This window comes from Bubalus bubalis, chromosome 3 (assembly GCF_019923935.1).
Source record: "Bubalus bubalis isolate 160015118507 breed Murrah chromosome 3, NDDB_SH_1, whole genome shotgun sequence".
In the NCBI taxonomy this organism is placed as follows: Eukaryota; Metazoa; Chordata; class Mammalia; order Artiodactyla; family Bovidae; genus Bubalus; species Bubalus bubalis.
In genome coordinates this window covers 134,377,807-134,399,071 of record NC_059159.1, presented here as the reverse complement: position 1 = coordinate 134,399,071, position 21,265 = coordinate 134,377,807, and the positions used below count along the sequence as shown (strand labels likewise).

The 21,265-nt window shown below is 40.6% G+C and overlaps 2 protein-coding genes across 3 annotated transcripts in view; both read left to right on the top strand.

Moving 5' to 3' along the window:
• Positions 1-10,967, top strand: part of KCTD9 (potassium channel tetramerization domain containing 9) — a 79,952-nt gene extending 68,985 nt beyond the window's left edge. Inside the window, exons 10-12 of the mRNA XM_006057341.4 lie at positions 5,295-5,400; positions 6,689-6,822; positions 9,073-10,967. Of these exons, the coding sequence (XP_006057403.1) occupies positions 5,295-5,400; positions 6,689-6,822; positions 9,073-9,189 (357 nt within the window). The 3' untranslated portion in view covers positions 9,190-10,967. The remainder of the gene's footprint in view (positions 1-5,294; positions 5,401-6,688; positions 6,823-9,072) is intronic.
• Positions 10,968-14,193: 3,226 nt separating this feature from the next.
• On the top strand, positions 14,194-18,967 carry GNRH1 (gonadotropin releasing hormone 1). 2 transcript variants are annotated; one of them, NM_001290947.1, is given in 4 exon segments: positions 15,042-15,079; positions 15,891-16,032; positions 16,976-17,071; positions 18,595-18,794. In NM_001290947.1, coding segments are annotated over 3 exon segments (279 nt in total). In that variant the 5' UTR covers positions 15,042-15,079; position 15,891; the 3' UTR covers positions 18,637-18,794.
• Positions 18,968-21,265: the final 2,298 nt, after the last annotated feature.

The following is a 21,265-nucleotide window of genomic DNA, read 5'->3' as shown; positions in this document are numbered from 1 at the left end:
ATCTCTTAATTTCAAATATATTTTTAAAATTCTTCATGCATACTCCTTTGCTCTCATGATTACTGGTTTTGATGTTGTATTTGTGCCTGGATGATTTCCTACCTGTACTGTATGTTTGCCTTGACTGGTGAGGTTTCCTGTTTCCTAATATTCTTGTTCCTAGTTGTGGCCTTTTCTTTGCAGAGAAGTTCCTTTAGCATTTGTAGTAAAGCCAATGCTGAATTCTCTTAGGTGCTGAATTCTTTTGCTTGTCTGTAAAGGCTTTGCTTTCCCATTGAATCTGAACGAGAGTCTTGCTGGGTAGAGTATTCTTGGTTGTAGGTTTTTCCCTTTCATCATTTTAAATATATCATGCCGCTACCTTCTGGCCTGCAGAGATTCTCGTAAGAAAATGGCCACTAGTCTTATGGGGATTTTCTTGTATGTTATTTGTTGCTTTTCCCTTGTTGTTTTTAATATTTTCTCTTTAAATTTTGTCAGTTTGATTATTATGTGTCTGAGCATGTTCCTCCTTGGGTTAACACTGAACGGGACGCCCTGTGCGTCCTGGATTTTGGTGACTTTCCTTTCCCATGCTATTATCTCTTCAGATATTTTCTCAGGCCCTTTCTCTCCCTCATCTCCTTTTGGGACCTCTATCATGCAAATCTTGATGCATTTGACATTTTTCCCTGAGGTCTCTTAAACTGTCCTCATTTCCTTTCATTATTTTCCCTTATTCTGCTCCACAGCAGTGATTTCCACCAGTCTGTCTTCAACTCACTAGAAGACAGTTCTCTCTCCTTGTTCCTCTGCCTCATTTATTCTGCTGTTGGTTCCTTCTGTGTGCTTTTCATTTCAGTTACTATATTCTTCAACTCTGTTTATTCTTTGTATTTTCTAACTCTTTGTTGAGAATTTCTTGCAACTTCTCTCTCTGCATCCATTCTTTTCCAAAGTTCTTGGATCATCTTTATGATCATTACTCTGAACTCTTTCTCAGGTAGATTGCCTATCTCCACTTCACTTAGTTGTTCTGAGGTTTTATCTTGTTCTTTTGTCTGGACTATATTCCTTTGCTGTCTCATTTTGTTTAAATTTCTATTTGTATTTCTTATGTATGTAGTCGGAGAAGGCAATGGCACCCCACTCCAGTACTCTTGCCTGGAAAATCCCATGGATGGAGGAGCCTGGAAGGCTGCAGTCCATGGGGTTGCTGAGGGTAGGACACGACTGAGCGACTTCCCTTTCACTTTCCACTTTCATGCATTGGAGAAGGAAATGGCAACCCACTCCAGTGTTCTTGCCTGGAGAATCCCAGGGATTGGGAAGCCTGGCGGGCTGCCGTCTATGGGGTCAGAGTCAGACACGGCTGAAGTGACTTAGCAATAGCAATGTATGTAGTAGCTTAGTAACATTTCTCAACCTTGGGGAAGTGGCCCTCAGTGGGGGCTGTCCTGTGTGTCTAGCAGTATACTCCCTTCTCATCATTAAGAGCCAGGGACCAGCCTGATCCCAGCATAGTTTCTGACTCATATTTATGGACTTAGTTCTGCAGGATCATAGTTTTCTTGCTTCAGGTGTCTGCCCCCTGGTGTGTGAGGCTGGTTAGAGGCTTGTGCAGTCTTTCTGGGCAGGAGGGGCTCATGCCTGCCCACTTGTCTCTGGAGCTGGGTCTTGGCCCTCTGGTGGGCAAGGGCATGTCCAGGGGCATGTCTGGAGGTTTCTGTGGGCTCAGTAAGCCTGTCTGCTGATAGTTGGGGCTGTATTTCTGGCTTGTGGGTTGGTTGGCCTGAGGCATCCCAGCACTGGAGTCTACATGCTGTTGTGTGGGGCCAGGTCTTGGTGTCAAGGACTCAAGATGTGGGCCTCCAGCTGGAGTTCACATAGATTGCCACTATGTCCACCACCAGCTTAAGAACCTAGTGAGAAATACAACTGCCTCCCATCTGCCACCTCCCTAGGAGACTCTCTAAGACTAGCAGGTAGGTCTGGCCCAGGCTTCTATGGAATCAGTGCTTTTGACCTGGATTCCGGTGTGTGTAAGATCTTATCTTAGCTCTCCAAGAGTTGAGTCTCTTTCCCATGGTCCCCTTTGTTTCCCTCAATCTACAATCAAGCCCTCCTGGCTTTCAAAGCAAAATGCTCTGTGGGCCTCCTCCTCCCAGTGCTGGACCTTTAGGCTGGGGACCCTGGTGTGGGGCTCAGAGCTCTCATTCCTGTGGGAGAACTTTTGTGATATAATTATTGTCCAGTCTGTGGGTTGCCCACCTGGGTGGTATGAGGTCTGACTGTATTATAAGTGCACCCCTCCTACCATCTCGTGGTTTCTTCTTTATGTGTTTGGATATAGAGTATCTTTTTTGGGTAGATTCTGGTCATTTTTTGGATAGTTGTTTGCTGTGATTTTGGTGTGCTCATAAGATATGAGCGCAAGGTCCTTTTACTCTGCCATCTTTGTCTTGCAACGGCCTATGTAATTTTAACTGATACATACTAAAGTGCTGCAGAACTGCAAGTTTATTGATTAAAATGGCTCATGTTGAGGAGTCACCGCCCAGAGTGTAGGGGCTGTAAAAGTAAAAACTAGTGGCTAATTGTCTTTGGCACTTGAAGATGGCTGCTGATGAATAGTCATATGTATTGCAGTGTCCACAGAATGAGGCCAGCTAAGCACAAGATGCACCTGATGTTCCCACCCCTCTTGTTGAACTTCTCCCCTGGTTGATCCCTTGTGGGCTGTGAAACCTTTCTGCAGGAACCCTCCAATTCTGCTGTCAATCAAGGTGACCTTAGCTGCTATCAGAGTTCATGTCTGAGCTGCACCCTCTGTTCTGTCAGTGCTTTTAGAATGCATCTTCTACCTGATCTGCCTTTCATTATTGACTTTAGCCTGCTGCGTAGAAGCTGGTATAGTAATCCAGCTCTTAGGAATCCATTGCACATTCCCAGTACAAGACTTAACAGATGATAAGACCTGGAAGGGATGCTGAAGATGAGTATGACCCTGTCTTACAGACTAAGAAACCGAAACATGCCCTGACCCAAGGCCCAAAGGCTGGTTTATCAGCAGCATTAGAGCTAGACTCTAAAGCAGGTGTTTTCTTTTCCTTATGTCTTTTTTGATGACTTTTTCCTTTGGAAAACGTGAAATATAGACAAAAATGAGCTAGTGTAGTGAATCCCTTTGTATCTCCATTACTCAGCATCAACAGTATCACTGTTGAAACAGTTGTGTATGGTCTATACCTCTCCACAGAGTATTTTTGAAGCAACTTATTTTACCTGTAAATATTTTATTCTCTTAAAGACAAGGACCATTTATCAAACAATCTTTTGCTTTTTAATAGTTTTATTTATTTATTTGGCTGTTTTGGATCTTTGTTGCTGTGTAGGCCTTTCTCTAGTTGCAGCGAGTGGTGACTGCTCTCTCGTTGCAGTGCATGGGTTTCTTATTTTGGTGGCTTCTGTTATTACAGAGCATGGGCCCCAGAGCATTTGGACTTCAGTAGTTAGCAGCACATGGGTTTCAGAGCATGGGCTCAGTAGTTGTGCACCGAGCTTTGATGCCTGGTGGCATGTGGGACCTTCCTGGACCAGGGATCAAACCCGTGTCTCCTGCATTAGCTGGCAAACTCTACCACTGAGCCACCAAGGAAGCCCTAAGCATAATCTTAATATCATTACCCTTTTCAAAAACAGTAATAACTGCTTTCATCAAAACCACTGCCCCTTGATATAGTAAATAGCCCAAATCTTCTAACTATAATGCTGATTTCCTTAGTAGCTGCATTCTGAGGTGGCAGTGTTGGTGACCTGCTTTTACCATTTGATGAATAGAGGGTGAAATACTTTTTGCAGTTTTTGAAGACAAAAAAATCTCACTGAGTTTCTTATATATTTCTTTGTGAGAATTCATAGTACAGCCTTGAGTAGAGAGCAGTACTTACATAATAACCTTGGGAATACTTATATTCTACCTGGGAGCATTACATCAAGAACCAGAGAGATTTATTTTCAGATATCACCTTCCTGTCCTTTTACAGTATATTTTCAAGTACATAAAATCTAATCATCTTTGAGTTATCTTCTAGGTCCTCATTATCCTACCTGTCAGTCTGAGCTTCTGAACTACCTCGTGTTAAAGCACAGGCATGGATGGAAATGCAAACCTGATTGTCAGTTATCTGTGATTTGAAATGGTCTGTAGTTCATCTTCTGTTCACTAGAATTGGCTGTGGGTGAATAAAACTGCATTTATGAGACAAGGATTTTTCTTGGTATGGTTATCACATAACTTAATCAGGCTTAAGTAAGTAAGTGTTGGTCACTCAGTTGTGCCCGACTCTTTGGGACCCCATGGACTACAGCCTACCAGGCTCCTCTATCCGTGGGATTTTCCGGGCAAGAATGCTGGAGTGGGTTGCCATTTCCTTCTTCAGGGGATCTTCCTGACCAAGGGATCAAATCCAGGTCTCCTGCACTGCAGGCAGATTCTTTACTGACTGACCTACAAGGGAAGCCCTAATCAGGCTTAGGCATTTAGATTTCTTCATTGGTCTAATTATAATAACAGCTGCAATTATCATTTCTGTAATGTCTGAGGCTTTTTAAAATACTTTTTACCTTCTGCTTTGGCTCCAATTAGGGAAGGTCTAACATTATGACTGACTTTATAGATAGCTTCCTGCCATATCCAGTAGTTGTTAGACATCAGATCTGATGGCATTAAATTTAAAGTTCCAAAATGTACTTTCTTTTTCCTCTTTATATCTTGAACTGCCATTTGGGTACTCAGGGTTGACAATGTTTTGGAGCGATGGTTGGTACAGAAAGACCCTACAAGCAACTTGGTGGTGTTTGTAGCTAGATGGCACTTTTCATTGCTGGCCTTAGCAGTCCGAACTTTGAAATGAAGGTAGTGACAACATTACTGAGCATCAGAAATTGCATTCCTGCAGTAATAAGATCTAGATCCCTAACAACTTAATGCTTTCTTCATACATTAACTGTTACATTGTCATGAGCTGAGCTGTTTATAAAAATAGAAATAGGGATGTCATGGTCCTCCCTCCCCAGCTTCTTTATCTAAACTCTTTTCATGTAAAGCAGGAATGCTATTGTTTATTTGGCTTTTTTTCTTTTAGAACAACTATTTTAAAAACTTCTCACAATTATTGTAAACAAAATAGTTGATTGTGAGTATATCAGATTTTTTTCTTTTTCTTTTCTTCTTTTACTTTGAGCCAATTTTTTCTAGTCCAAACAAAATTCTGAACCATAATAAACACAGACTTTACTCTTTCCATGGCCAGTGTGCCAATCTCCAGGGCGTCAAGATGCTGTGCTCTAATGCAGAGGGAGCATCCTTGAAGCTGTGTAATTTTGAAGATCCCTCTGGTCTCAAAGCCAATTTAGAAGGTAAGAGTCCCTCTGTAATTACCTTCTCTAAAGTAAAAACACACCATTAAGTAAAAAGCCCAGCAAAATAATTGTTACTGGTAAAATACAACCATAGGGAGGAACATTTCTTCTGTCTTAGAGGATTTGCAAAGGGCTAAGCCATTGTTTGGTCTCAGTAATGGAAACCAGCATGCTGAACTCAGGAAATGTGGCCTCCAGTTTTTAAGGAAGCTTCAGCTGGAGATAAGTATCAACATCTTAAATGTCCAAACAGAACAGCATTGTTTTTTAAACTTTTTATTTTATATTGGAATATAGCTGATTAACAATGCTGTGAATGTTTCAGGTGGACAATAAAGGGACTCAGCCATACATAAACATGTATTCATTCTCCCCTAAACTCCCTTCCAATCCAGGCCGAAACATAACATTGAGCAGAGTTCCCTATACTATATAGTCGGTCCTTGTTGGTTATGCATTTTAACTATAGCAGTGTGTACCTGTCCATCCCCATCTCCCTAACTATCCCTTCCTCCATCCTTCCCCCAGGGCACCATAACAGAACACCACAGTCTTAATTGTGGACCAAAATGAAGAACTTCAGTTTGCATAAAGCCAGGCAGTTTTTTATCACTTTTGGATGTAATGTTTTGTCTGCGAATTCCTTATTGCTTTGTTTTGTCCATGAACTTGTCATTTTGTTTATTTGTATATCTAGAAGACACATACGGAGAAGGCAATGGCACCCCACTCCAGTACTCTTGCCTGGAAAATCCCATGGATGGAGGAGCCTGGTGGGCTGCAGTCCATGGGGTCGCTAAGAGTCAGACACGACTGAGCAACTTCATTTTCACTTTTATGCATTGGAGAAGGAAATGGCAACCCACTCCAGTGTTCTTGCCTGGAGAATCCCAGGGACAGGGGAGCCTGGTGGGCTGCCGTCTATGGGGTCACACAGAGTCTGACACAACTGAAGCGACTTAGCAGCAGCAGAAAACACATAAGTCATTTCCATCACCATAAATTTTTGGAGGCATATTTAAAAGTGCAAACTCTAGGACCAAATTGAATTCCTCCCTCAAAAATACAGACTAAAACATGAATTCTTAATTCATAATATAAGCAAACAGATTGTTAAAGAACTCCATATGTATGTACATTGGTCAAGAGACAGATTTATAATTCAGTCATTTCCAAAGGACACAGAGGTCGACATTTACCCCTGTTAAGTCATCTTGCATCTTTTGAATATAAATGACTATAAATATTTTTAAGTTCAACTGCTCCTAAAATATATTCACTTTAGGTGCTAATCTGAAAGGTGTGGATATGGAAGGAAGTCAAATGACAGGAATTAACCTGAGAGTTGCAACCTTAAAGAATGCAAAGTTGAAGAACTGTAACCTCCGAGGGGCAACCCTGGCAGGAACTGATTTGGAGGTGAGTCACTGAGTTTTTGTTCATCCAGAACGATTGAGTAGCTCCTGCAAAATGTACTTAAATAAAACAAAGTAGTTGGCTGTTCAATACTGCCAGGTAACGTGCCAACCAGGCTGATGGAATGCTTTTCTTGCAGTTGCTTGTTTAAACAAATTTGAATTCCAGAGCAGAATCTACTTACCTAAGTTACAGATGCTAGGTTCAGATTTTATTTTTAACAGGAGTAGAATTTCTTTACAATGTTGTTAGCTTCTGCTGGTACTACAACATCAGCCATAGGTAGACATACATACCCCGTCCTTCTATTTTCATCACAGAGCACGGAGCTGAGCTCCCCGTGCTATACAGCAGCCTCCCACCATCTATTTTACACAAGCTAGTGTGTGTAGGGCAGTGCTCCTCTGTTTGTCTCACTCTCTCCTTCCCCGCCTCATGTCCGCAAGTCTGTTCTCTGCGTCTCTATTCCTGCCCTGCCAATAGGTTCATCAGTACCATTTTTCTAGATTGCATATTTGAAGATTCATCTGGCATTCAGTCTGAGCTGATTTCTCCTCTTTTCCTTGGATCTCCCTCAGGTAGATACATTTGATATATGCTTTTTAAATCCACTTGATTGTGGTTTTCTTACATTTTAATTCCAAACAGAATTAAATGGGGCCAGATTATTTCTTAAACTTGTGGGGAAATTGAAATGATATCTGTGTTTGAAATCAGGTTCAGGGAAAGCCTGTTCTAAATTGGCATCATATTCTTTTTTGAATCTCAACCTGAGACTTTAATTCTGTCCAGCCAGTCATCTTTTTCATCAGAATTGTCTGGTATATATCATCTTGAGTTGCAGATTGAGCTGGCAGACTGCATAGCTGAAGGTATAAACCTATTATAAGTACAGTTATTTAACTTTTTAAATATTGTTACTGTCACCTAAAATAAGGATCTTTTCCCTTTGTTTCAGTTAGCATGTGACTACACATGAGTTCTTTATTTAAACAGTAGAAAGCCTCCCTTTATCTGAATGCAAAGACTAATCAGAATGACTGTTGGGGCAGCTGCTAACCCTCTATACTATAAAGGCTATGTGCAGTCACCCTTCTCTCTAACCATCATCCCCACCATCCCTAGGGACTTAGCCCAGATCCCTGTCCCATCTGTCACTCTCTGATCTCAAGGGAAATATGAAAGCAGCTACGAGTTGTGGTGGTTACACTGCTGTATATAGATCTGTTAAAACTCACTGAATTGTATACATAATTGGGGGGTTAAAAAAAAGGTAATTCCTTACTCTGAGAATGTTAGTGTTAGGCAGCTACATGATACAATTTAATTATTAAGTAAAATCCCTTTCTCTGTTTAAAAATCTGAATCTTCCCTACCCCCATGCCTTTCATTATTGTTCATGGATTGTGGTAAAACCATTAAGTCACTCAGTCATGTCCGACTCTCGTGCGACGCCATGGACTGTAGCCCACCAGGCTCCTCTGTCCATCAGATTCTCCAGGCAAGAATACTGGAGTGAGTTGCCATGCCCTCCTCCAGGGGATCTTCCCAGACCCAGGGATTCAACTCACATCTCCTGCATTTGCAGGCAGGTTTTTTACCACTAGCGCCACCTGGGAAGCCCCAGAGAGATATATAAGTAAATCACTTGGCTGTATACCTGAAACTAACACAACAGGGTAAATCAGCTATGTGTGTTTTAGTCACTAAGTCATGGCTGACTCTTGCGACCCCATGGACAGTAAGCCTGCCAGGCTTCTCTGTCCATGGGACTTTCCAGGCAAGAATACTGGAGTGGGTTGCCATTTCCTTCTCCAAAATCAACTAGACTCCAATATAAATTTAAAAAAAAGAATAAAGATTATCTCAGGTCCCAGAAATCAGTTTCTGATGCTCAGACCCTCTGAGTTTGTCTGGCAGTGGAGCTGCTTCCATTCAAGCCCCATATTCCCAGGGAAGCCCATAAAATTGTTTAGATACATTTTACATTCTGGATTTTAAATGCTTAAAATTCAAAAGGGACATGCTTCATCGTTGACCTTTGTTTATATATATTTGTGGTGGTCAGCCTGAGTAAGCATCAACTAGAGAGAAAAAATACGGCTTTCTCCTAAAACTTCTGAAAGTTTTCCAGAAATAACTGAGTTTTATTCTTTAGGAACCTTTTCCTGATACGCCCCAGGAACCATTTTAAGAAGGAACAGATAAGCGCTTTAATCTGTTAGTTCCATGAATACTGTTTGTGTCCTGCAGAATTGTGACCTGTCTGGGTGTGACCTTCAGGAAGCCAACCTGCGGGGTTCCAACGTGAAGGGCGCCATCTTTGAAGAGATGCTGACACCACTACACATGTCGCAGAGCGTCAGATGAGAGGCCTGGAGGGAGCGAGCGCGAAGAGACAGACGTTTTCCTTCTCTCTCTCCTTTCTCCACCCACTCGGTTCTCTAGAAGAAGTAACCCTGTAAGGGAATTAAAAAAACATTTAGAGGATTATGCTTGTTCTCAGAGGTGCATAATGGGGAAAAAGTGACTTTTTCCCCCACATTCTGATTTTTAACAGAGAAGCAGTCCTTCAGTAGATTTAGGGAAGCTAGATTAGATTGCTGCCTTTGGAGTGGAGTAGGGGGATTTGCCTGGTGGCCTTGCGACCAGGAATAAATAGTATCTATTATATTTGCTTTTAAATAGGCATGATGTTGAAATACCATCTGGGTTTGAAATGCATTTGAGGATTTTAATTTATGAAAAGCACAACATATGCAATTATATTTATTGACTCTCTAGATGCAGTATGGATATTTAAATTGTTGAACTTTACAATTTTGCAGAAGTTGTTCAGGTTTCTAAATAGCTTTAGTGGGGCCTCTCCTACTTTGAATACCTGTCACACCGTGTGAAGATGGTAAGATCAGACTCCTCAAGGCTCTCTTTTCAGGTTCATTTTAAGAATTTTTTTTTTTAAGTACAAAAGAGTAGCTAAATTAAAGAAACCGTGTTACTGATTGAGATAGAGTGGCAGGAAAGAGACGTCATATATACATCATTGTCAGCTACATTTGCAGTGGAACTCTCTGGGCTTTTCACTGAGGTTTCAACTTACAATTTCATTCTAAGCAAGTTCCACTCCATGCCAGCCCAGGCAATTTTATCTATTTACACTACTCGCTTAGTTTCCTCCCTGTACAGTCAAAACAAGCATAGGAAGAGAGTTGAAAACCAAAAACCCAAGGTGCATAATTAACATTCATTTAACTCAAATGCCAGATAAACAAGGCCAGCTTGGAAATAGGTGTGAAGTCCAAACCCACTGCCATCAAAGCTATAAAATATGAATGAATATGGCAGATTCATCATTTAGAAGTCAACAGAACTGCAGCTCTGACCCTACCGTGGGGAACAAAGAATTCTAAACTGACAGTTGGACTATAGTTATCAAAAAGCTTAAATGGAAATAAAGGTATTTGGCTGGTTCCAAGATGGACTACCAATTCAGTCAGCACCTTGGTTCTTATAGTTCTGGTGTGTTGTCGTTTAATACATTTTAGCCTGGCTTCCTCGAGTCACTTGCTCTGCAGGGGCAGGGCCTGAACTTTCTTACCAGTAACTGGTGTGTCCTTATGTCGACCCCCAAGAGCAGGGATGTAAGCTGTGTCCAAATGGGTTCTGAATTCTCCAGATTCATCCGTGTGAGGCAAGGAATTGTTAAAACCACTTTGTCTCCTGTGGGAGAATGACATGTCTTCAGTATTTACATAGCTTATTCTTCTATACATATGCAAAGCTTTCCTTAACAGTAAAGGGTACATATGCATAAGTGGGAGGAGATAGACCTTTACAGGTGAAGGAAAGCAACTTCAGAAATGAATTATTTTCTTTGCTTTATTATTTTTACCAAGACAGAGAAGTATTGTATTGAGAGATAATCTATTTTCATAATCAATATGTGCCTAAATTATATTTAAATCATTTCACTCTGTACTATATTTTCAATAATTAGAGAATGTGTTGTTCATCCACTTAAGGGTACCTCTGTAGACATAACCTAAACCTGCAGAAGAATCCCAAAGATCCAAACACAGTATGCTTAGAAAATGCAGATTTTGGATCTAATGTGTCCTGCATTAATAAATGATGTGAAATGTTGAAAAGGTGTTTCTTGTCTTGCTTTTGGAAATTAGAACTTTCCAAATTTACTTAATTTCTTCAGTATGCATTTTAAGACCAGCCCGGAGGGTCTGTGTGAAAAAGAAGAAAGTGCCTTTAAACTTATTTCTTGAAGCATGATTATTTTATGATCCTCCTCTTAAAATCCACCATGCAAACAACACAGACATTTCATTAATGCTGACCAAAAAAGGCTGTCTTCCAGTAACTCATTTGTGTTACTCTTTAGCTGATGAACATTTTTACCTGTTAGCTTTGTGGGGTTTGTGAAATCCATTGTTCCTAAAGTGTTCTTGCTTGACAACCAGGAGAAAGAAGCTTAAGCAGGAAGGAACATTTCAAAACTCCCATTAACCCTTGCAGTGAAACATGATTGTACACACAGGTTTAAAACACAGTTGTTTGGGGAGGGGTGGGAAAGTCTAGAAAAGGGTTTTAAACTAGATAAGCTACTGATCTACATTGAGAAGATTTGTACTCATGTACCTGTTTAGAGCAATATGTATTATGCTGTAATAGTCTTTTAGCTGTAATTTCAAAGCAATGAAATATTGTATATTCATTTTCTTACAAAGTTTACCATCATAAATCAAGACTTGGGGTATTTTCTCCAACTGTTCATTTTATGAATTGGCAATAAATCTACCCCTAGTCAACTTTAATCTTTAATATATGAAAAACCCTAGTAGTTTTTTAAATCTCCAAGGAAATATTGTCTTTAAAAGGTACAACTCTACAAGGAAAAGCAGTTATTATTTTTCACAAAGTACCTTATGCAAGGATTAATTATCTGAAACCCTGTCACAACCTTAGATATGTCAGCAGGAGTTCATGAGTCCTTCCTGCTGAGATTTTACATTAGGACAAAGAAGGTTTCCATCTGTCATTCAGCAAGATTGTGTGTGTTGTATTCATTTGCTCAGTTGTGTCTGACTTTGTGACCCCATGGACTCCTCTGTTCATGGGCTACCCAGGCAAGAATATTGGAGTGGGTTGCCATTTACTCCTCCGGGGGATCTTCCCAAGCCAGGGATCAAACCCACGTCTTTTGCTTCTCTTGCACTGGGAGGTAGATTCTTTACCACTAGTTCTACCTACTAAATCATTATTGTTACATTTTAGTAATTTTGAGGTGCTTTTTTAAAATGCTAAAAAAAAAAGCCATTTTCCCTTTATAGAGCCATACTTTAAAATTTAGGAGATTTCTAAATTTAGGGGGGAAAAGTGTTTAAGTGTAAAATTCAATTATTTAAATCCTATTTACTAAATTCAGCTTCATGGCAAATTGATCTGTCGTTGGAACTGTGACAAGGATCAGTTTGTCACCAAACCTCCACATTCCATTAATTGTATATTTGATACCCGATTCGGTGCTGTAGAAAATAAACAAGTTTGGCCTTTGCCCTTGAGATCTATGACAATGCTAAGGCAGGCTTCAAGGGCATGACGCATAGTGAAGGAATTCACAGACCATGTGGCTGCATTCATCTAAAAATTTCAAAGCATTTTTCAAAGACTGAATGTCAACTGACGGAAATTGGCTACCAGTAATCCAGGGAAGCTTAACCAGGGATAAAAGATTAACATGACAAGGGTCAAAGCCTCAACTGCCCTTTCATTAGTCTCAACCAAAGACACATCTGCTTCAGCAATACTGTTACAAGCACATCACACCTTAAACAGCATCCATCGTTCAAACAAAATGGACTCTTGTTGAAAACCAGCCTCTCATTACCTTCATAGGGAGATGAGGTTCCATTCCTCCATGTCAGAATGGCGCTTAAATTATTCAAAGTGTCTAAATGAGATAAAATCAATCACTTACATTCTATTTTCTAATTCCCCCTAGATTTGCAATTAAAGTTCATCCTCTTCTCTACCCTATCACATATCTGACAACCTCCACAGAGGTGGCTGGGCAAAGAAGTTTATTTGGGTGGACCAATATTGCTTTTTATGCCAAAATCCTTGTAGATGTAATTAATTATTTCCAGAGAACATTGGGCAACAGCTGACTGATCTAGCATCCTACTCAAGGAGAAATTTCCAATCTTAACTCTAAAGTGAATACACATCCAGTTATTTTGAAACAATTTACTGCTTAGTGAATGTAACAGACCTTCATCCAACTGGACATGAAGATTTCATTCTGAGTCAGTTAAAACACATCTTTGATACAGAAGAGGAAACAGATCTAATCAGGTTAAAAGGTCCTTACCTTTCATTCATTCATTCCTATCTATTGAATGCTGACTAAATCCTGGGGACTTACTAATAGATGTTTAAATAAGATGCGATCTTTGAGTATCATGACTTGGGTAAATTAGGAGAAGATAATCATGTATTCAAATAAATAGAATAAAGAGTAATGGTTCTGTTTTTTAAATGCTTTTACTGTGTAAATATAACGTCCATTAGCTCACTTCTGGGGTGGAATGTCTATCTCTGAAATTTAGATCATGAGATCTGCTTTGCAGGGCTGTGATAATGAGCAAGGTTAGCCTCATTCACATGCCATATTATCTCTCATCTTTGTACTCCCACGACCTTTAGCATAGGGATTTGTGTCTTTTAACTCAATAACCATCTACTGAAATGAGCTGAACCTCTGGCTGGTTGTTTTTGCACTTAGCACATTCAAACTGCAACATTTCTCCTGACCTTTTTGATACTGTAGAAGGCTTGCAAGAAAGACAATGTGGTGTATATACAGGATGGAATACTACTTCGCCATAAAAAAACAGAATAATACCATTTGCAGCAACATGGATGGACCTAGAGATTATCATACTAAGTAAACCAGACAGACAAAAACATCATAGGCTGTTGTTTATATGTGAGATCTCAAACATGATACAAATGAGCTTATTTACAAAACTGAAATAGAATCCGAGACATAGAAAACACATTTAGGGTTACCAGAGGAAAAAGGAGGGGGATAAATGAGTTTGGGATCAGCAGATGATACATATATTACCATATATAAAACATAAACAACAAGGACATACTGTATAGCACAGGGAACTACACTCAATATTTTGTAATAACCTATAAGGGAAAAGCACCTGAAAAAGAATATATGTATATATATTTGCTGTACACCTGAAACTAACACAACATTGTAAGTCAACAATACTCCAATTTTTAAAAATAAAGAGACTTATCTGGTGGTCCAGCAGTTGAGATTCCACACTTCCACTGGAGAGGGTGCGAGTTCGATCCCTGGTTGGGGAATTAAGATCCTGCATGATAGGGCCAAAAAAGTTAAATAAATAGACCTGCTGTATACACAGGGAACTCTACCCAATACTCTGTGATGACCTATAAGGGAGGAGAGTTGGGAGAGAGAGCGGGTATATGTATGTGTGTGGCTGGTTCTCTTTGCTGTACAACAGAGGGTAACACAGCCTTGTCGATCAACTACGCACAGATAAAAATTAAAAAAAAAAAAATAGTCAAAGAAGAAACCTGGAGGGTAGAAGACTAGGGGATTTCCAAACTCCTACCATCTACTTTAGCGATTCTGTATGGGTTTGGGACAGTACCAATATTCACTTCTTATTACTTATAACTCAGCTCATTTTACACATGGGGAATCTAAGAGCTGAGAGCTGCTCCTAATCATCCTGACTATACAATTACTATTACATGGGCTCCTTAGTGACAGTTTCCATGTGTGCCATTTAGCATGACTTAGTCTAAGACAGCTATTTTCCTTGAACTCTTGATTGGCCTGTCAGTTTCCTCAAGGGAATTCTACCTAGTTAGATTTTAATCTCTGAATTGTGGCCTCGACTATAAAAGTCTTAGGTGAGATTTTAATGGCCAAGATTTAACTAAATTTAACAGGTACACCAGTGGGTGTTCCAATTATATACACCATTAAGGGCTTGATGTGAGGCTTTAAGAAATTACTATTAAAAAAAAACAAAACACACACACACATACAGTCCATGTGCAATGCAGTTTACCAGTGGGGAAGATTTCAGTGTCTTGGAAGAGTTTCATATAAAAAGGAAGCTAGAAAAATGAACAGTCAGATTCAACACACTTCAAAGGAAGCTTGAGATTTGGGGGACTCTCTGCTCTCAAACAGGTAAAATGCTTTGTATTTCTAGCACTTTTGTTTAGACTGCATGCTATTGTCTATCTATAGGGCATTTTATACCCTAAGGGCTTAAGGCCAGGTGTGGTGTCTATAGAAGCCTTGACCTTCTTGGTCCTTGTCACCTCCAGCCACAGAGCTCCAGCCTGTGGGGAACTGCAAGAGCTCATCAACCAATATTTGGTTCTGTCTTTAGCTTCTTCCCCACCAATGGAAATTTAATCTGTGAGAATTCCACATGTCATCAGATGGCTGAAGGCTGCTGTGGCCAGGGAGGCAGCTGGTCTGGGACTCGGAGCTTTGAAAAGTGTGAGGTCCTCTCTCGTGCTCACAGATGGTCCAGTCAGCGTCCATGTGGAGGACCAAAGGACACACACTCAGCAAAACACAATTAGCACCACAGGGTAACCATTTAATGTCAAGCAACTTTTATTAGCCAGACTTCTAGTCGGAGCCACTTTTCAGAGCAGATGGCCCAATTTTCTTTATCTCAGGAAAGAATCTCAATCACAGGGGGAGAAAGTACTAAGGCAAAAAGTGAATTTGATAAAGGTGGAATCCTGAGGTTTGGATAAGCAAATAAATAATAAAAATCAGAACAGTTTAATTCTGAAAAGTACTCAACATGTTAAAGGACTGGCTTTGTCTCCAAGGCAAGAAAGTACTTTTATGTGAAAACTGTAGATCACTCCCACTTTCGTCTTCTGCGGGGTGAGTGACCCCAGTGTGAGGCTTTTCACCAAAGAGGTCTTTGCTTAACCCAGTCTGGGTCTATTTTTATCACTGTGTTGATATTCCTCAGAATGGAGCCGACTCCCAAACTTCTAGCTGGATTAATCCTGCTGACTCTCTGTGTGGTGGGTTGCTCTGGTCAACACTGGTCCTATGGGCTGCGCCCTGGAGGAAAGAGAAATGCTGAGAATGTGATTGATTCTTTCCAAGAGGTAAGTCCCTCTCAACTTCAAAATGAGACGTGGCTTATGTGATCCAACTGAAGGATACTAAAATCCTTTGTGTGCCCAAGTGTGCTTGGATTCTTGCCCCTGACCCAGGTATTCTTGGGGAGATAGGCACTTCCCAAGTCAAGCCCCATTCCTGCTTTAATTCAGACAGATACCAATGGAACAAAGAACAGGAATGATTCCAGAGGAACAGGTGCAAAGGAGCGAGCTACACTCTAAGGATACAGAATTCCCAAAAGACCTAGAAACAATAAGGCTTCCCAGGTGGCTCAGTGGTAAAGAATCATCTGCCTGTAATGCAGGAGACCTGGGTTCCATCTCTGGGTCAGGAAGATCCCCTGGAGGAGGAAATGGCAACCCACTCCAATATTCTTGCCTGGCAAGCTACAGTCCATGGGGTTGCAAAGAGGCGGACATGACTGAAGTGACTTAGCACATGCACAGTATGAAATAAAGCAGCCCAGAATCCTCTCCACAGACTATTTGTGAAGCAATTCTCTATTAACTATGACATATTTAGTAAAAACTAGAAAATTAGATCAATCCTAGTCATAACTGTAAGCTCTTGTATTTTTTTGTATACCATCTCCTTGTGAGGTTCGAAGTACTTCATTCTCATCACTTCTAGGGAGAAAAATATTCTCTCTCCTTACTATGACCTCCGGAGCTGCACACCAATCTATAAAAGTGTCTGACAGTATCCCATAAAAAAAAATCTAAAAATCCTACATGTTGCATGGTGCAGCCAGAAAATAAAAAAAAATTAACATTTTTTAAAAGGAGAATTGAAAAAAAAAAAGTCCCCATCCCAACTCTCAACTTTCTCAGTCCCACAGTCCCCTGACTTCACCTTCCACACACAATTTTTGGTGGAAACAAAAAATCGCATTTCTTTACCTCCATCTTCAATAATCTTTATTCGCAGATAGCCAAAGAGGTCGATCAGCCAGTAGAACCTAAGTGCTGTGGGTGCATTGTTCACCAGTCCCATTCTCCTCTGAGGGACCTGAAGGCAGCTCTGGTGAGTTACAATGTTAATAACATGACACCTTAGAGATGGATGGGTCCTGGGTACCACTTCTTTGGTCATCCTCTTAGGACAACTCCCTCTCAGCCACTGCAGGGCTTACCTTCCTGACGGCCTGAATTCCTCTTGTACTGGGCCCTTGTCATTTCTTAACACCCTTTCTCAGTGGTTACACAATACTAATAGCTGGAACCTTTTTTCATTTCTTAAATTGAAATCTCTTTGCAAACTGTGTCCACTAATCTCAGCTCTGGCTTAGGAATGACTGACAAATTTCTTTCCATAGCTACCTGTCAGTGCTGCAAGTATATTCATCAAACTCTCTAGATCATTCTCCTCTAGGCTAATCCACACTTTTCCACCAAATTCTTCAAGAGTTCTTGGTATAACACGGTTTTCTCCAGGAAATGTAGAAATCAAAAATGGTGTGCTACAGAATTTTCTTTCTTTTTGGAATAAAAAATCCCCAACTGATCAATTTACAATTCAGAGCTACAGATTTGATTTCTGGTTTTCTGATTGGACAAACCAGTTTCCAAATTCCCACCCTAAATGGAAATCTACTAACTCAATGTAGGTTTTTCATTTAAAAAAAAAAAAATATATATATATATATATAATATATATATAAAGAGACTTGAATATAGAAATTGAATCCTGAATTCAATATTGATATTCTCTGAGCAATGTGGTCCACTTATTTGCAGCAGTTAGAAGGCATTACAGGCTTTCCTGGTGGCTCAGATGGTGTAGAATCTATCTGCAGTGTGGGAGACCTGGGTTCAATCCCTGGGTTGGGAAGATCCCCTGGAGAAGGGCATGGCAACCCACTCCAGTATTCTTGCCTGGAGAATTCTATGGAGAAAGCATTACAGTTCATTTTCAGTTATGCCCAGGAACAGAGAAAGCCTGAATACATCACATCTGCAGATGAGTGATAGGACAAAGAAAAAGTGGACAGGGACTTCTCTAGTGGTCCAGTGGCTAAGGTTCCGTGCTCCCAGTGCAGAGGGCCCGAGTTCAATCCCTGGTCAGAGAACTAGATCCCACCTGCCGCAACTAAGACCAGGTACAGCCAAATACATTTTTTAAAATAAATCAGTAAAATGTAAAAATCATTTTTTTTTTAAAAAGTGGATGAATATCTTTATTTCCTTTTTTCAATTCTACTTACCTCATGATAAAATAAAAGCAAGCTGTGACATTTTCTGAATATGACACTAGAAAGACAGAATTGAGGCAAAGACTGGATTAATAATAGATGAACAAGTCAAAAGACAAACTTCTCTTTCACCTCTGTCCTCACACCCTATACTTAGAAACAATGTATTAATAGATCTTATGCTTATTTGATTCACAAAGCATGATCCAGCTCTCTAGCACTTTTTAGTGTGAAAAAAAAACAAATGGATCTATTATTTAAATATCAATATTTAAAAAAATTTAAATGTCAAAAAAAGTTGACATTCAGCTCAGAAAATCAACTTTGATATATTTATTACTGATTTATTTTTCAGGAAAGTCTGATTGAAGAGGAAACTGGGCAGAGGAAGATATAAATCCACAGGACCAGAAAAACTGATAACACTGAAGTATAATTCTGATTTTGAAATCTATGACCCATTTAACATCTGTAAATTGTGTGAATTTCAGAAATTCTTACACCAGGTTGCATGGATTTCGTGATGGAAGTGCTTGTATTGGGAATAAAATGGCATAAATGTTAAGTCTTTCTCTAACTCAGAACTCTGGTGTGGGAGGGGCATGGTAAGCCTCCATGCACACTAGTGTGCTAAGTCGCTGAAGTCCAGCTCTTTGTGACCCTATGGACTGTAGCCTACCACGCTCCTCTGTCCAAAGGATTCTCCAGGCAAGAATTCTGGAGTATGTTGCCAGGGCCTCCTCCAGGGGATCTTCCTGACTCAGGGATCGAACAAGTGTCTCTTATGTCTCCTGCACTGGCAGGCAGGTTTTTTACCACTAGTGCCACCTGGGAAGCCCACAAGCCTCCAAGGGGGTGCTTCTAAATGTGTTCACAGCGTGGTGGGAGGGGGGGAGGTTGCAGAGAAGAGGAGATAACACAAAGGCAATGTTATTGTTGACTCAAGGAATCACATGGCTCCCTTCCTCCCCCATTCCCACCACCACCCTGCACTCACAGGACAATTGCTCTAAGCCCAATACCAATTCAGTCCAGTTTTCTATGGGGTGAAAGCTTTCTCTTTGACCTACAGAAGTTAGATGGGGCCAAGGCCAAAGTTTCCCCACTCACTCCCAGATTGTCTCCAATCCCTTTGTAAGTCAACCAGAGCCTGGGAGAGGCCTCGGGGAAAGGAGGCCTCACTGGGCTCCTGGTCCAATGATCTTTTGGGCTCCCTTTGGTCCCTCTAGGTTCATCAGAGCAAGAAGTGCATAATAAGGTTTGGACCAAGCCCTAAAAATAATACTGTTCCCTTGTCTGATTTTTCTGATTACTTCAGTTCAGAAATATATAGATTATAGTCAGTTGAAGACAGGTGTCTGGTGTTCCCGTGTCCCCTGGTCAAACAGCACTGGCACCATTCATTCTCCAGAATTGACTACCTATAATCAGTTCAGTTCAGTCACTCAGTCGTGTCCGACTCTTTGCGACCCCATGAATCACAGCACGCCAGGCCTCCCTGTCCATCACCAAATCCCGGAGTTCACTCAGACTCATGTCCATCAAGTCAGTGATGCCATCCAGCCATCTCATCCTCTGTCATCCCCTTCTCCTCCTGCCCCCAATCCCTCCCAGCATCAGTCTTTTCCAATGAGTCAACTCTTCGCATGAGGTGGCCAAAGTACTGGAGTTTCAGCTTCAGCATCATTCCTTCCAAAGAAATCCCAGGGCTGATCTCCTTCAGAATGGACTGGTTGGATCTCCTTGAAGTCTAAGGGACTCTCAAGAGTCATCTCCAACACCACACTTCAAAAGCACCAATTCTTCGGCGCTCAGCTTTCTTCACAGTCCAACACTCACATCCATACATGACCACAGGAAAAACCATAGCCTTGACTAGACGGACCTTTGTTGGCAAAGTAATGTCTCTGCTTTTGAATATGCTATCTAGATTGGTCAAAACTTTCCTTCCAAGGAGTAAGCGTCTTTTAATTTCATGGCTGCAATCACCATCTGCAGTGATTTTGGAGCCCAGAACATAAAGTCTGACACTGTTTCCACTGTTTCCCCATCTATTTCCCATGAAGTGATGGGACCAGATGCCATGATCTTAGTTTTCTGAATGTTGAGCTTTAAGTCAACTTTTTCACTCTCCTCTTTCACTTTCATCAGGAGGCTTTTGAGTTCTTCTTCACTTTCTGCCATAAGGGTGGTCTCATCTGCATATCTGAGGTTATTGAGATTTCTCCCGGCAATCTCGATTCCAGCTTGTGCTTCTTCCAGCCCAGCATTTCTCATGATGTACTCTGCATATAAGTTAAATAAGCAGGGTGACAATATACAGCCTTGATGTACTCTTTTTCCTATTTGGAACCAGTCTGTTGTTTCATATCCAGTTCTAACTGTTGCATACAAATTTGGACTCAGGTTCATGACATTGTACAGGAGACAGGAATCAAGACCATCCCCATGAAAAAGAAATGCAAAAAAGTAAAATGGCTGTCTGGGGAGGCCTTACAAATAGCTGTGAAAAGAAGAGAAGCAAAAAGCAAAGGAGAAAAGGAAACATATAAGCAACTGAATGCAGAGTTCCAAAGAATAGCAAGAAGAGATAAGAAAGCCTTCCTCAGCGATCAATGCGAAGAAATAGAGGAAAACAACAGAATGGGAAAGACGAGATCTCTTCAAGAAAATTAGAGATACCAAGGGAACATTTCATGCAAAGATGGGCTCAATAAAGGACAGAAATGGTATGGACCTAACAGAAGCAGAAGATATTAAGAAGAGGTGGCAAGAATACACAGAAGAACTGTACCAAAAAGATCTTCATGACCCAGATAATTACGATGGTGTGATCACTCACCTAGAGCCAGACATCCTGGAATGTGAAGTCTTGCTCTCCTTTATTCTGTATTCCAAAGCAAAATTTGCCTGTTACTCCAGGTGTTTCTTGACTTCTTACTTTTGGATTCCAGTCCCCTATAATGAAAAGGACATATTTTTTGGGTGTTAGTTCTAGAAGGTCTTGTAGGTCTTCATAGAACTGT

Excerpts from the sequence above, each read along its gene's own strand:
- GNRH1 (XM_006057342.4), top strand. The coding sequence starts at position 15,892 with ATGGAGCCGACTCCCAAACTTCTAGCTGGATTAATCCTGCTGACTCTC. Across the intron at positions 16,033-16,975 it reads TGATTGATTCTTTCCAAGAG|ATAGCCAAAGAGGTCGATCA; the intron begins GTAAGTCCCTCT and ends CTTTATTCGCAG. Across the intron at positions 17,072-18,594 it reads GGGACCTGAAGGCAGCTCTG|GAAAGTCTGATTGAAGAGGA; the intron begins GTGAGTTACAAT and ends TTTATTTTTCAG.